At 40.0% G+C, this 16,328-nt stretch overlaps 1 protein-coding gene across 1 annotated transcript; it reads left to right on the plus strand.

The window, feature by feature from the left end:
- The first annotated feature begins 2,044 nt into the window (after nucleotides 1-2,044).
- On the plus strand, nucleotides 2,045-13,640 carry TNFSF18 (TNF superfamily member 18). Its single transcript, XM_062193020.1, has 3 exons — nucleotides 2,045-2,252; nucleotides 9,700-9,733; nucleotides 11,049-13,640. The coding sequence occupies exons 1-3, from the start codon at nucleotides 2,097-2,099 to the stop codon at nucleotides 11,393-11,395; spliced, it is 537 nt and encodes a 178-aa protein (XP_062049004.1). The 5' UTR covers nucleotides 2,045-2,096; the 3' UTR covers nucleotides 11,396-13,640.
- The last annotated feature ends 2,688 nt before the right edge of the window (nucleotides 13,641-16,328 follow it).

Consider the following 16,328-nt stretch of genomic DNA (forward strand, 5'->3'; position numbering starts at 1 on the left):
TTAGCTTTATTTTTTCATAAATCTCAATTCTCTGATTTTTTCCCTAATTTTAAAAGTATTTGATTGACTAAAAAAAAACTTTCATTTTACCTCCTTTTATTTGCATGCACTTCAGCTAATTATACTCTGTGAGAAGTGAAAAGAATGTTCATGTTTTCTTTTTAAAAAGGATTTATTTATTCATTTGAAAGGCAGACATACAGACTGAGGGAGAGACACAGAGAGAGACAGATCTTCCATCGGCTGGTTTACTCCCTAAAAGGCTGCAACCACCAGGGCTGGGCTAGGTTGAAGCAGGGATCCAGGCACTTCTTCTGGGTCTCCCACATGGGTGCAGGAGCCCAGGACTTGGGCCACCTTCTCCTTCCCCAGGTGCATTAGCAGGGGAACTGGATGGGAGGCAAAGCAGCCAGGACGTGAGCCGGTACCACCATGGCATGCCAGGCCCACAGATGGCCACTGAACCTGCTGTGCCACAACACTGGCCCCTCATCGCTTTCTAAGTTTTCACAAATGAATGTGCGTTTTCTACATCTCTGAGGAGGGCGAGGAAGAGATCAACTAACACATAGGGAACGCCTCTTACAAGCAAAACCTTTCACGTGTATTTTTATTCATGTCAAAGTATTAGGAAGTGGATATATCCTCCATGTTACCGCTGAGCAAAGTGAGGCTCGGAGAAGCCAGGACAACATGTCTAAAGCTGCAGAGCCGGGAAGACCCAGGCAACGCCTGTGTCTGCTCTCAGGCCTGTGCGACTTAAAAGCTCGTGTTTCTGGCCGGCGCCACAGCTCACTTGGCTAATCCTCCGCCTAGCGGCGCCAGCACAACGGGTTCTAGTCCCAGTCGGGGCGCCGGAGTCTGTCCCGGCCAGCTCTCTGCTGTGGTCCGGGTGTGCAGTGGAGGATGGCCCAAGTCCTTGGGCCCTGCACCTGCCTGGGAGACCAGGAGAAGCACCTGGCTCCTGGCTTTGGATCAGCGCGGTGCACCGGCCACAGCGTGCCAGCCGCAGCAGCATTGGAGGGTGAACCAACGGTTCCTTTACCAACGGTAAAGGAAGACCTTTTCTCTCTGTCTCTGTCTCTCTCTCTGTCTACTCTGCCGGTCAAAAAAAAAAAAAAAAAAAAAAGCTTGTGTTCCTTCTAGGGTATGATGCTCATATTCTATTTTTTTTTTTTAAAGTAGGTATTCTGTTTTCACAGAGAGACTGAGGTACAGTGAACCAGAAGGCTTCCTCAATTTTGAAGAAAATTAGCACCAGGGAGAAAATCATCTTTCTCGGATGATAAAAACTCAGATTAGGAGCAGGTGTGGAAAAACATCTGTTTTCAGTGAAATGTTATTTCTATTTTATGATAGTGCTGAATTTTCTTTTAATATGGTGAAATATGAGAAAATTGAGCTTGTTATTTTTAGACATTTTTCTTAAATTCTGCGTCATGTTTTCTAGGGAATACCTTGGGTTGAATGTATTTTATACTCTAGAGGTAATACAACTTGTTCTGTGATCACAGATTTTATTTTATGTTGTTTTTACTGAGATATAATTCACCAACGTATATATATATATTTAAGATATACACTGTGATGATCTGATTGAACATCTTTGTGGCTGCTTTCTAGCCTCTCCAGCTCCCAACAACCTGCCTCACACCATCATGTTATTGGGAGTACAATGGCTTAATCTCAAACTTCATTTCTTCTTATAAAAATAACTGTCTTACCTGGAAAAATGTTCAATCCTTTCTTAGATGGGGATACACCATCCTATTCTCCTTCAGACTCACTGTACTTGCACACTGTACTTCCTCTTGCTTAAGGGAAGAATATTTTTCCCTCTGAACTTCCCTTGTGTTGGTTTTTTCCCCTGTGTTTGTGTTGGCATTTGGCCTTCTGTTCCTGTCTGTTCATTTTGGTGAGGTGCCTGATGACAGTCAGCACTTAGCCTAGAAGTATCATTTTCCAACTCCGTGTCAGAATGAAGACTCCACCTCCCACACCCACTACTAATTACCATAACATTACAAAACATGACCTTGCATCCTTCACCCATCACTTGTACATGTCTGCTTCCACAGTTCTCATTTCTCCTGAGGATGCATCTGAGCCACATGGAGAGCCTGCCTGTAAGCCACCCAAGTCATCAGGGAGCACAGAGGTCGTCCTGGAAGCCGTGGCTCCTCTGCTCTACAGTTCTGTTGCTATTGCTTTGCTCTCTCAGTACATTAATCCTTACTTTCCTGCCACTCAAGGTAAGCAGGTAACAGTACCTGGGGTTGCTGTTTATTATATCCCTGTGTTCATTTGGTAGACTACTTATCATTGTCACACTATATTGTTGGATATAGTTGAAAAGAACAAGCATATAAGTAATGTAAATGTAATTCCATTTTGTCATGCCATGGCTTTTGAGTGTTTTGAGATGAAAATATCATAAAATGTTAAATGTTAGCTGCAGAACTGAGTTAGATGGAAAGACTTGATTGAATCATTCAACTGACAGATGCTCATGAAATACTTCTCCCTTCCTGGAACTCTGCTATACCCTCTTGATGGAATAAAAAATGTGTACAATGTGATGCTTATCCTTAAGGACGCGTTATGAGCTTCAGTCTTACTGAAAGAAAAAACACCAAAACATAATGGAAGCTGAATAAGGTAAAAGACAGGTGGTTAGGGTATTGTGGAGGAGGGAAAGGTCACAAACTATATAACTCTGGATTCTTGCTCTAGGTCCCTCCATTACCAATTGTATGAATTTGAGGTGATTTAATCTCTGTTTTTGTTTCTTCATCTGTAAATGGTAATAGGGGATTAGAGTTGCTCATTATGATGATTTTCTAGTTGTAAGATACAATGATCAGTAATTAATCTAAGGGTAGTATGGAACATAAATGACTTAGGATTCATACACTGTGGACAATGACTTGAGGCTGGGGTAATCAGGGAAGGCTTCATGGAGGAAGGAGAAAGCACATGTCAACTTGGGAAGCCCCTGATGCTTATCAGGAATTTCCCATTGAGCTCCAGTCCAAGTTGGGAGCCTAGAGAATGGGACTGTACACTGGGAATGAAGACAATTAGGTTCTTTACCAGAAGCTTTTCTCACTGTTGACTACATAGCACTAATCAAAAAGAAAATAAGAAATTCTTTATTTAATGAAAGATCTAGCCCGTTTCAGATGTCCATGTGAACATTCTGAGACTTGGGGAGAATCATACGGTGCATGGCCGACTGTGGAAGGATTGGGATGTGACCACTGAAGTGCTTTTCTAAGGGGGCTGACCAGCAATGTTTTCAAAGATAGGGTTCTCTCACTTCAGGCATTTGTTTTTTAAATTTTTTAATTTAATTTAATTTTTTAAAAATTTTTTGACAGGCAGAGTGGACAGTGAGAGAGAGACACACAGAGAAAGGTCTTCCTTTGCCGTTGGTTCACCCTCCAATGGCCGCCACGGCTGGCGCGCTGCAGCCGGCACACCATGCTGATCCGAAGCCAGGAGCCAGGTGCTTCTCCTGGTCTCCCATGCGGGTACAGGGCCCAAGCACTTGGGCCATCCTCCACTGCACTCCTGGGCCACAGCAGAGAGCTGGTCTGGCAGAGGAGAAACCGGGACAGAATCCGGTGCCCCAACCGGGACTAGAACCCGGGGTGCTGGCGCCACAAGGCGGAGGATTAGCCTACTGAGCAGCGGTGCAGGCCACTTGAGGCATTTGAAAGCAAATCAGAAAAGGGCAGGAGGAATAAGTACACCATGGACATTTATTTAGTTAGGGTAAGCATGTATTTGGCCAAACTTTACCCAGTGGCCCATTAGCTGGTATGTCATAACTGCATATAAGGATGCACAACAGAATTTTTTTTTTGTAAGATTTATTTTATTTATTTGAAAGACAGAGTTACAGAGAGAGATAGAGAGAAGGAGAGAGGTCTTCCATCCGCTGGTTCACTCCCCAGATGGCTGCGCGGATCTGAAGCCAGGAGCCAGGAGCCTCTTCCAGGTCTCCCACATAGGTGCAGGGGCCCAAGGACTTGGGCCATCTTCTACTGCTTTCCCAGGATATAGCAGAGAGCTGGATAGGAAGAGGAGCAGCTGGGACTAGAACTGGCGCCCATATGGGATGCCGGCACCTCAGGCCAGGGTGTTAACCTGCTGCACCACAGCGCGGGCCCCAACAGAAATATTTCTAATCCTAGTTCTTCACTCAAAAGGAGTGAACCAAGCAAAAGCATGAATCCTCTGGGGCAGTTAAGTTTGAGCAGAAGGAAATTTCAGAGATTCTGAGTGATGAGATTTCTGAAGAAGAGAAAGGATGGGAACAGCAATCAGTTAAAGTTGGAAGTGTTTTTGCCTTGGAAAAACCATCTCAAGTTGTTATTAATCAGATGCATCTGGAGCTCATGGAATACAGGTGTCATCAGTTCCTGCATATGATTGGGGAATGAGTGCATAGAAGAGGAAGCAGATGCCTCTTCTCAAGACACACTGTGGTTCTTGCAAAGAGAAAGAGGAAGCCTAAGACAGCCAGAGTCACTCCTCTTGCCAGTCTCTAGCTTGATTAATTCCATATTTTTCATTCTGGATTCTCCCAATAGAAGGTCCTGCCTCTGAAGATAGTACAGAGTTTGTTAGAGAACTATAAAGGTTTTTAGGAGAATTAGTTTCATGGGAAAAGTCAGTGGCCTGGTCAGCAATGCAATGATACTAGCTCATATATTCCACTTCCACTTGCCTGTACTTCCCTTTTCCTGTTGGCTACAAATAAATATAGTTAGGAAAAAGACCTGAGTGGCTGAGGGATAGTGAGTCATTATGAGGTAGCTACTTCCACCTTCTCACAATATCCATGAACCTTGGAGTTTTTTTTTTTTTTAAGATTTACTTTTTATTTAAAAGTCAGAGTTACAGAGAGAAATGGAAAGACACACAAACACACACACACACGACAGAGAGAGGGAGGGAGGGAGAGAGAGAGAGAGAGAGAGAGAATTTTCCATCTACTGGTTCACTCTATATGGCTGCCATGGTCAGGACTGGGTCAGGCGAAAGTCAAGAGCCAGGAGCTTCATCTGTGGGTTCCAGGAGCCATCTTCCCCTTTCCCATTCCATTAGCTGGATAGGAAGTGGAACCGTCAGGAAAGAAAACTGGTGCCTATGTGGGAAGCTGGCATTGCAAGTGGCGGCTTAACTCACTGTGCCACAATGGTGGCCCTTGGATATTTTAAAAAATTTCGTTTTCACTTTCGTTTTCACAAAGTCTCACTTTCTAATTCTTTGGACACTAATTTAAAAGGTGTTAGATGGGAATCTTGGCTCTCTTAAGATCAACAGAATTTTCCTTGGGAGAATCCTCTCCTCTCTACCCCAACCCCCATCTTTCAAAAGACATTTAACTAAAAGTATAGGCTAGGAGTTCCAGAAGCTTGATCAATCCCTCAGTGAGAATAACCTCATAGAAGCTGTCTCTAAGAAAGCAAATGTTCAAGAGAGTACCCTGATTCAAGGAAATGAAAGATACTTCCAAATGGGGGACATTGTATCTGTGCTTAAAAGTAGAGTAGAGGGGCAGTGCTGTGGTGTCGCAGGTAAAGTCACCATCTGCTGTGCCTCATCCCATATGGGCACTGGCTTGAGTCCCGGCTGCTCCACTTCTGATCCAGCTGTCTGCTATGGCCTGCGAAAGCAGTTGAATATGACCCAAGTCCTTGGGCCCCTGCACCCATGTGGGAGACCCAGAAGAAGCTCCTGGCTCCTGGTTTCAGATCAGTGCAGCTCCAGCAGTTGTGGCCAACTGGGGAGTGAAACAAAGGTTGGAAGGCCTCTATCTCTCTCTCTCTGCCTCTCCTTCTCTCTCTGTGTAACTCTTTCAAATAAATAAATAAATAAATAAATAAATCTTTAATAAAAAAAGTAGAGTAGATTTTATTTCCAAATGATTATCTGATTTGAGTTGTATTAGAGAATGAATTATTATGAAGTTTTGCCCATTTTGGGCCCAACTATAAAAATCTAGGTTTAAACCAAAATGAGGTTACAAAAGCAACCAATCTAAGTAAAAAGAAACTGAACTGAAAGTCCCATATGCTTCCCTATACGTAGGTATTTACTCCTTCCAAACATCACCAGGATTGTAAACAGAAACTGTCCCACAGATTGGTAGCGGTGAGGATTTTGAGTCAGACAGATTAGGTTTGGATCTCAACAATGCCTCTTATTAGCTGCATGACCTTGGGCTGGTTACTTAATCCTTCTCATCCTCATTGCCTCATCTGCTAAGTCAACATGCTAATTCTTAAAGAGTATTCATAAGGATTAATGAGACTGGACAGTAATTGCTGTGCAGTAGGCGCTCAATAGATGGTAGCGATTACTATTTACATATTGAGACTACGATGCACATAAACTTAGTAAGATATTACAACAACATGGATATCCTTGGCTTATCACTTTCTCTATCAAAGACCATAAATCACAGTCAAATAGATGATTTTGTAATGAGATTTTCGTTTGTTACAATAATTAGAGATTATCACAGTGGTGGTTTCTGTAGTTCTTCATAGGCATTCAAGCAGTCCATATAACAGCATTCAGAATTCCTGACTCTGGCAATCAATTTGTCTATGGCCTTACATTTCTCTAAATATTCCTTTTACATGATAGTAGCTGACACAGATACAATCTGTGGTATATATTTTGGCACTCATTTATATTTAGATTGTTACCTAATCATTTCCTGTATGTCATCATGTCTTTCTAGAAAGATTACGAATGTCTTGAGAGGCAAGAACCAAATTACATTGTCTTGTACTCTTACAATGCTAGTATAATGTTGTGAATACATATGCTTAAATTTTTAATTCATTATAATTAGCATCATCACCAAAATATCTAATATTTTTTAGCAGTTCAGACAGTATACAAACCTCTTGATGAGAATTTCTTCATTTAAACCCAACAACAACTTAGATGAATGAGATGACCCATTCCATAGATGAGGAAATTGGAACTAAGGGACTCCCTGCCACACGTCTATTATGGATTAAACTAAATTGAATTTCAAAATCTCTTTTAAGAAACTGAAATGAGAATGAAAAATTGTAAGAGCAAAAACAATTGCAGGGTATTAAGTCATTTATTTTCTAGGATAGTAGCTTCCAGACTCTTGGATTGAACCTTCTCATGAATAAAATGTTTTCAATTTAGTTCTCTCTCTCTCTCTCTCTCTATATATATATATATATATGCTAATTCTTATATAGTATACAAATAGTAATAATATGTATATTAAAAAGATACACAAACTAGACATATATAAGGATGGACTAAATAGCATGTTTAATGTAGCAAAGCCATTTTGATTTTACCAAAATATCATGTGTTCTAATGAGCTAATACATAATATAAGTTGTACTAAAATGTTTGAAATGTTTTAGTTGAGTAATTTGATAAATGCATTTATTTTATTTTCTTAATCTTATTTTAACACTTTGTGATATTGCAATTTGAAATTTATATTCTAAGTTAATTTCCTCAAGGTAAATTAAGAAAGGCGGGGAGAAAAAGAGAGGGAGAGAGAGAGGGAGAGAGGGAGAGAGAGGGAGAGAGAGGAGGGAGAGAGAGAGAGGAGAGACAGAGGGAGAGAGAGGAGAAACAGATTACATCTCTGGAAACAGATTACATCTCACCATTTCTATTGACTCTCCTTTACTGGACTATTTTATATCTTTGAATTATTTTCAAGTATTCATTAACTTTCTCATTCTCATTCTCACTCTCATCTGATAACTCTGCTTCTATGTCCCAAGGGAAAATAGAAGCAGGAGGAAAAGATTTCCCAAGTCCACATTTCTATTATTCACCTGCATTTATGTCCATATATATTGGGTTTCCCTTTTGTCACCAAAGGTGAATTGTCAATGCATCTTTCCAAGGTCACCTATGAACTAGATCCTATCCCTTCTTACCTATTCAAAGACAAGGGACTACATATTACTCCCACTTTCACCTGTTGTTTATTTTAACATTTCCATTACATGGCAATAGACAAACACATTGGAATTTCTCTCATATTAAAATATGAAGAAAACCAAAACAACAAGCAACCCCTCTTCCCCAAAAAACAAAAACCTTTGGCTTCTCATTCAAGCACCATTCAATTTTTCTCCATTACAGGATAACTTCTCCAATTTCTCTTTTCCCATTTAACCTTAAACCATTTAACTAAGTGTCAGCTCTCATTATATCACAGAAACTATTTTTCTAAGAACTCCAATGTCTATCATGTTGCTAAATCTACAAGTCAATTGTTTGACCCCTTCTTACTTGACCCATTGGTAGTATCTGAAACTAGCTGATTACTCAGTTCCTTAAAATATTTCTCTTGGTTTCCAAACATCACACTTGGCTAGTTTCTTATGGGATTCACTGGACTTTCCCTCTTAGTCTCTCTTGTTAGCACCTCCTTATTTGTCTGAATTCTAAAACACTGCAGTGTCCCAGTATTCCTCTCCACCTAAACTCCTAAACTTGAAGATATCATTTAACTTCAGGTTTCAAAGCAAAAAGCTTAAGACACCTAAATTTACACCATCAGCCCTCCTTATATTAACCTCATATATCCATACTAGACATCCTTACCTGTTTATCTAGTATCAAACTAAAGATGCCTAAAACCAAACTCATGGTTTTCTGAATCAGTGTATTCCTCTTAAATCTTGTGTATTTCAGTGAATCATAACTTTATTTTTCCAGTTACTCAGGTCCAAATTTGTGTGGTCATCTTTGTCTCTTCTTGTCATTCTCTCGACCTATATCCTTACCAGGGACTCCCGTTGGCTCCACTTTCCAGTCAGCTGTCGCTGTCTCTACTGCTAGCACCTTGGTCAGAGGCATCATTCTCTCCTAAACGAGTGCAATGACGTCTTCGCTCATCTCATTGCTTTTGTCCTTGCTTCCCTTTAATTTGTTCAAGAGAAATGCAATAAAAAGTTTATTTCCCATCCTTTAAGTCCAAAAAGTCTTAAATACTTTCCCACAAAGAAACCAATGAATTTTGGGTAGTACAATTTTTTGTGGTTATGTTTTATCTGATTACAAGACATTTTAAAACATTTAGCATTTTCATATTTGTATTTGTAAAATTAACCACAATAGACGACATCTTGCAGAATGTAAACTACAGTAGGTTGGGACAGTGTGAAAGTGAACATCTTGGGATGTCCTGATTATTGTGTATGCCATGTGATTCTCTGCATATTAAACAACAATGGCTTTATCAACTTGATTCGGAGATATTTCAAGGGCTTAAATTCTTATTATTTTAAATAAAAGTACACATAAGTAGAAGTTCCATTATTTTCTTCCCGCATGCCAAGAGATCATTTTGTGTGGTCACTAGAGTGTAGAGATTGCTTTTTTAGAGCCCAGGATGGGGAAGGTTCAAAGTCAAACAGTTGTCCTATGGGTAAATGTCAGCTGAAGGCAAAGGGACTTTCAGTTTTGTGCAGAAGACTCTAAACTGGAGATAGATAATGAGAGGCATTCGTAAAGGAAAGCCAAGAGAGTTGACACATGTTGGCACAAGGGATAATTTTACTGGCTGTGGAAAGATTATTTTCAGAAATCTGAAACTTAGGTAAGTCAATTGAGAAAGTAGTGACACTGTCATCCTGACAAATTCCTCCTTTTCTTCCCCAGCAAACAGCTAAGGAGCCCTGTGTTGCTAAGTTTGGTGAGTAACCTACCTTACATAGCCTCCCTTTTACTTTCCTTAGTTTTTGATGCTCTCAAGAAAGTCTATATTCTCTGCCATTCATTTTCAGATACTATTTATTGATGATTATTTATCGTGTAATCAGTCCCCAGAGGACAGGAGCTAAAGCTTCCAGATGTGAACTGGGTAGACAAGTTCATGCCCTAGTGAATATTTCACTTGAGGTCACATCTCTGGAAAGGAATATATGACACTCTTATTGCCTTGTGAATCTGAAACTGAAGAATGAACTTTCAATTCTATTTTAAAATAAGAACAAGTTTCAAATTTCTACAACATTACTTCAAAGTGCTTCTTGCTTTTCACACAATGCTAAGGTCCAATATATTATGTGGAAAGGTTTTATTGATGTTTCCAAATGTATAGACATGGAATGAAAGTTATGTTTCTGTAAATGTGAAGTGCTTTTATCTTCATACAGCTGTATTTGTAGTCTGTGCTATTTCATTTTCTTTCCTTCATTCCCTTATTCACTTCCCTTGTAATATTATTCTACTTGTTTATGATTTGCAAGATCTCATTGATGATTAAATATGCTAATATTATTATGCATTGCAAATGAAATACCGTGGTTTCTTTTTTTTTATCTTTCTGTGGTGTTTTCCTTTTTGTTTATACAGAAGTTATGTATTGAAATATAATCACGTTCTGTTTAAAGGTGAAGAAGTATTGAGATTAGGGGAATGGCTACTTATATTCAAGTGGATATAAGACAGACAATAAAAAAGGAACAACTTAACTTGTAGTAGGGTAGCTGCTGGCACATTCAAAGAAGAAAACCAAAGCAGGGTACAGGTAGAGAGGGCACAGCAGAATACTATTCTATACAAATTGATTAGGAAGATGTTCTTGATAAAGTGATACACAATAGACAGTGTTTACACAGAAAACCATGGAAAGGTATGGACTGTCAACCCTAGTCAACACAATCGTGAGATGTAATTCCTCCTTTTTTCTCCTTCCTTCTTTTTTGTCTTCCTTCCTTTCACAAATATTAATTGAAAAGAGATGTAGTGCTATTTAATTCATTGTTATATTCCAAATTCATTTCCTTAGAGTTATCCAGGCAAGAGATACACTTAGGATTTGTAACTTCTCTAAAGCAAGGAGTAGAATGACACTTAAAATATTAAAATTATGGGTACAGAGAACTCTTATAGATCAAGTAAAGATATAACCTGTAGATGATAAAGAATTAGCTATAATCAGGGAGTGGATTAAATAATGAAATAACTATGCGTTCCATTTTGTATGTCTTATAAAATTCTTATAGGACCATTACCTTCAAGATGGCAAATGGAATCTCCTAAACCTTCTTGTGTGAACAAGATCTCGGACTGGAAGCTGAAGATACTTCAGAATGGCTTATATATAATTTATGGTCAAGTGACTCCTGATCCAACCTACAAGGGATTTGCTCCTTTTGAGGTGCAGCTATGTAAAAACAAAGAAGCCATGCAAACTCTAACAAACAACTCTAAAATCCAAAATTTAGGAGGTATTTATGAATTTGATGCTGGAGATATAATAGAGTTGAGATTCAACTCTGATGATCAGGTACTAAAAAACAATACATACTGGGGGATTGTTTTACTAGTAACTCCCCAATTTAGCTCCTAGAGATTTGGTTTTATCTTCTCACTCCTTTCAACACATAGATGCCAAGAGGTGGGTTAGAGGGGAACGTTTTCAATGTCTACAGTTTGGGTATAGAAATCACAAAGAGAACTCCTCTGCGTGTGAATTTCACTCTCTCATGCTTACATGAAAAAGATACAGAGAAAAGGTCACACGAGTTTCAGTTATGCCTGCTGTTGGGTCTACAAAGAGACTTCACTAATCCATGACGAAGTGAATATGGATGGCAGAAGACAAAAGATCTTAGAGTTGATGTATTCTTCTTAAATCTATGAGTGGAAAAATGATGTCTTCTTCCCATGGGAGCCTAGTCTGGTGTGCAGAATGGATCAAGAAAGGCAGCCTGGTCTTGCTCTCATACCATTATACTGCTTTGCTTCATCTTTCCCATATTTCCATCCTCAGAGACACCACCAATAAGAAGTAGTCAGATTAGCAGGGTGGTCAGATATGTCAATGATACCCTACTTTAGATGCAGTCATATTAGAGGAGAGAGAATTCTCTGACAGCCACTGGGACAAAGGCCCAGGAGGCATGACGAGGACTGTACCTTACTGGGAATTCCCTAGTTTCATCATACTCAAGCTGCAGGTGCTTTATAAGCCAAATTGGTCAAAAGGGTCATTCTGAACCTTCATCTAAGGCTTCATGAGAACTCACTGTATGTGTCTAAACACTGCCAGTAGTAAAAAGGGTGCAACCACTAGTAATAATTGGATGTAACCTCAGAAATTGCTACCAATTACTATATTGGGTAACATATGGTTTCACACTTTTAGTTGGCTTTTCATAGTTTACAAAGTGTCTTCGTGTGTCATATGACAACTGTAGGAAGTTAAATGAGGAAGATGTTTTTGACAAAATTTTAATAGTGAAAATATGGAAGCCATTGGAACATTGGTAATTTTGCCTTAACTCCTAGAACTATGGTTAACAGACCCTGTGGGAATCTACTGCATCAGTTCCTGCTTTAGAAGTTGTATTTCTGCTACTACATCATATCTTAATCAGCGTTAGCAAATTCAATTTTTAGAGATGTATTCTTCTTTAGATAGAGATGGGAAGAGTGAATGTCCAACAGATCCTACCTTTACCAGCTCACTTCTTATCTTTTCTCTGCCTGGAGCAGGGAGTTCCAAGGTGCTTTCTCCAATCAAATCCCCTCCCTTACCTTGCAAAACCCATCTAAGCCAGTGTGCTAACTTCTAAAAATAACAAATAGCATTCAATCTAAAAGTTTTGAACTCTATTAAATTTGCTACTTGTAAGTGCTTGTTGAAAGGCATGTTATACTACATTTTAGATCAATATAAAATATTTATGGATATTTGTGAAAACTATATTGTTAATATTATCATAGATAAAGTTAATTAAAAAATATTTTATTATGTACATGCTACAAAAATTTATTGGAATAGATTATATCTGATTCCAAGTTGTTTCTTAGTAAATCTTCTTAAAAAATGTCTGCTGAATAGCCATAGGGCCAAAGACTTTGATATCTTATTCCTCTTGCATCAAAGTACATCAGAAAGTTTGTGGAAAGTGGAATTAAAAGATAAATTTATTTGGTTCAAAAAAGTTTTGCAGTGTATTACTTTTTTTCATAATCTTTATTTTCCAATAACTTTTTGAAAGTCCTTCATATTTACATATCTTGTTAGGAAATTAAGGTTGTGTTAATATATATTTATAGAAACTTTTATGCATTTTTGTTGTATTGTAAGAAGTAGTGTGCTGGGGTGGGCTAGCACTAGCTCCTAAGAGTTGCTTGTTAAACTTGCAGGAATTTTGCGTTCTGTTTATTAATACAACTGTCATTGAACTTGGCTGTGGTGAGACTATTTATACCAAGAGAACCGATAAACACTAAACATGAGGGGTTTTGTTTTGGGACAGCTCATTTATCAGTACATCACTGTTCATAAAAAACAAAAACAAAAAGCTTCTCTTTAACGACTCCTCTGTGCCCCTGCCTCATTCTTGGGACAATCAATATCCACTATGATTGGAAAAAGCTGAACATAGTCATTCCTCAGGGAAAATGGAGACTTCTGCAGCTGTAACCAGCAGGATGGCTACCAACAGACTGTCTTCGAATTTTCCTGGTGTTATCATTTCAACCTGTTTTAAGTATGTACTCTGTTTCCTTATTTCTTCATATATTAGTTTTTTAAACTATAATAAAACGTAGACTAGCAACTGGACTGTAGCTGATTTATCTGTGGGTTATCAGATTTTAGTCGGTTGTCTTGAGAACATGAAGGCATATGAGGGAAATCCTTGCTCGTATGAGACACTGCTTGGCAAGTGTTAGGCAAACAGAGAGCTGGGTGCAGTTAGCTTTCGGTCATATGTGTCTGCATTTCTGATGAAACAGTCAGAAATTTCCACTTTCTTTCACCCACTGTCTGGACCCCACTCATGTGTACCACAAAGCTGTCACCACCCCTCTCACACTGATTGTTTTTTGCCTCCCCTTTCCTCCCGTTAAAGCTGACCAAGAGTTTGTTTATTACTGTGGATTTTAAGTCTCTGCTTCCGAAAGTGGAAGTTAATTGACAAGTGATACAGTCCTGTGCAATGATGAAACACATTTTGGAGATGAAATTCCTGACTTTATCATTATAAGGCCATTTCATTTGGAAGGGGGGGCATTTTTTATCAGAGATAAGGAAGAGCAAAAAAATCTGATTGATTGGTCAACAGTTTGAGGATTCCCTTGAAGAAGAAGGTATAAACCATGCTTGGCACACACACCACCTGAAAGCTTGCATGTCTACTCTGTATGTCACCTGTGATTCTGGGAGAGTCACTCCGCTGAACATGACTTTCCTATGAGTCCCACATCCATACATAGGAAACTTGTATTCAGGCTTTGCCCCTACAATTTAGGAGAGCATGAGCACATCTTTTGCAGTAAGATTCTGCTGTCTCCTCTAGCAAGTAGCTGGCTTTTCTTTTCTGAATCGAGATCCTGGGTGGGATCAGACTCTGGCCCACTGCCAGACCTGGATGTCTCAGGTGGAAGTTAAACTCCAATTCTTCTTGTATTCTAACTGTAAGAAATAATATTCAGCTCTCTTAGAGGACCCCTTGGTGTCTCCTTACCACAGTGGAGGTTAGAAAACTTCCTTGTCTCCCATCCATCTGAAAGGGAGTGAGCCAGGCAACACAGCATGGCCATAGCTCTCTGTGAATGTTGCCATCAGTTTCCCCTTCTCCTCATACTCTACACTTATTTTTGAAATTCAGAGAGATATAAACAGACAGAATCTTTCACCTGCTAGTTCACGCCACAATAGCCCATAACATACAGGCTTGGGTCAGGTCTTAGCCAGGAGCCTGGAACTCAATCCAGGTTTCCCATGTAGGTGGCAGAGGCCCCAGTACTTAAGGCATCACCTGTTGTCTCTGAGGACAGGCATTATCAGAAACTTGGAATCAGGAGTGGAGCTGGGACTCAAACTCAGGCATTCTGATATGGGATGCAGACATCCCAAGCAGAGTCTTTTTTTTTTTTTTTTTAATATTTATTCGTTTATTTGAAAGGCAGAGTTACAGGGAGAGAGGCAAAGACAGAGAGTGAGCTTCTATCTGCTAGTTCAGTTCCCAAATAGTCCTAATGGCTGAAGACAGGATGCAGGAGCTTCATCCAGATCTCTCACATGGGTGTCAGGGTCCTAAGTACTTGGGTTATTTTCTACTGCTTTCCCAGGTGCATTATCATGGAGCAGACTAGAAGTGGAGCAGCTGGAACTAGAACCAGTGCTCATATGGGATGCTGGTACTGCAGGTGGTGGCTTAACCTGCTGTGCCAAAATGCCAGCCCCCTCCCCACCTCCCATCAGTGTCTTAATCTCTGTACCAAATGCCTGTCCCTGGCTTCATTTTATATTCTTCATCTGACTATAACACCTCAAAGCGGACAGGGAGAGAAGGTGGTTTTCCATTCTGCTTGTGAATTCTGCATACTGCAGGGGAGAAGCTGTCACCCCTGTTTTGGAATCCAGGTCCCAAACATATCGTGTCAGTTGAAGCTGAGTCAGGAAGAATCCCACTTTAATATCTAGTGTTCCTGCCACGTGTCTAAACAGGATAAAGAGGAATTAGGAAACGTAGAAATACAAAAATTCTCCAAGTATCATCATATAATCGATAAAATAAGAGCTAAATAGAAAGGCAGAGGGAGATGAAAATCATTATTCAGGAGGCCGGTGCTGTGACACAGTAGGTTAATCCTCTGCCTGCAGCGCTGGCATCCCATATGGGTGCCGGTTCTAGTCCTGGCTGCTCCTCTTCCAATCCAGCTCTCTGCTGTGGCCTGGGAAGGCAGTAGAAGATGGCCCAAGTCCTTGGGCCCCTGCACCCGTGTGGGAGCTGGAGGAGGCTCCTGGCTTCAAATCGGCTTGGCTCCGGCTGTTGCGGCCGTCTGGGGAGTGAACCAACGGAAGGAAGACATTTCTCTGTCTCTCCCTCTCAAACTCTACCTCTCAAATGACTAAACAAAATCTAAATAACTCTACCACTCAAATAAATAAATAAAATCTTTTAAAAAAAGAAAATCATTATTCAGAAAAGTTAGACAAGACCTTTATGACAGATGAACATACAACATTGCTTTTAACTTCTTGGTAGTCAAGGAAAATTAGGCAGGAAGGAAATAAAGTTATGTAACTTTCTTTTTAAAAGCACACTGTCGGGGCCGGCGCTGTGGCCAGTGGGTTAAAGCTGCGGCCTAAGGCACTGGCATCCCATGTGGGTGCCAGTTCTAGTCCCAGCTGCTCCTCTTCTGATCCACCTCTTTGCTGTGGCCTGGGGTAGCAGTGGAAGATGGCCTAAGTCCTTGGGTCCCTGCACCTGTGTGGGAGATCCGGAGGAGGCTCCTGGCTCCTGGCTTCAGATCGGCTCAGC

The sequence above is a fragment of the Lepus europaeus genome, chromosome 5 (assembly GCF_033115175.1).
Source record: "Lepus europaeus isolate LE1 chromosome 5, mLepTim1.pri, whole genome shotgun sequence".
Taxonomy (NCBI): Eukaryota; Metazoa; Chordata; class Mammalia; order Lagomorpha; family Leporidae; genus Lepus; species Lepus europaeus.

Coding starts and splice junctions, on each gene's coding strand:
- TNFSF18 (XM_062193020.1), top strand. CDS start 2,097: ATGCATCTGAGCCACATGGAGAGCCTGCCTGTAAGCCACCCAAGTCAT. Junction 2,253..9,699: donor TTACTTTCCTGCCACTCAAG/GTAAGCAGGTAA, acceptor TTTCTTCCCCAG/CAAACAGCTAAGGAGCCCTG. Junction 9,734..11,048: donor GCCCTGTGTTGCTAAGTTTG/GTGAGTAACCTA, acceptor AAATTCTTATAG/GACCATTACCTTCAAGATGG.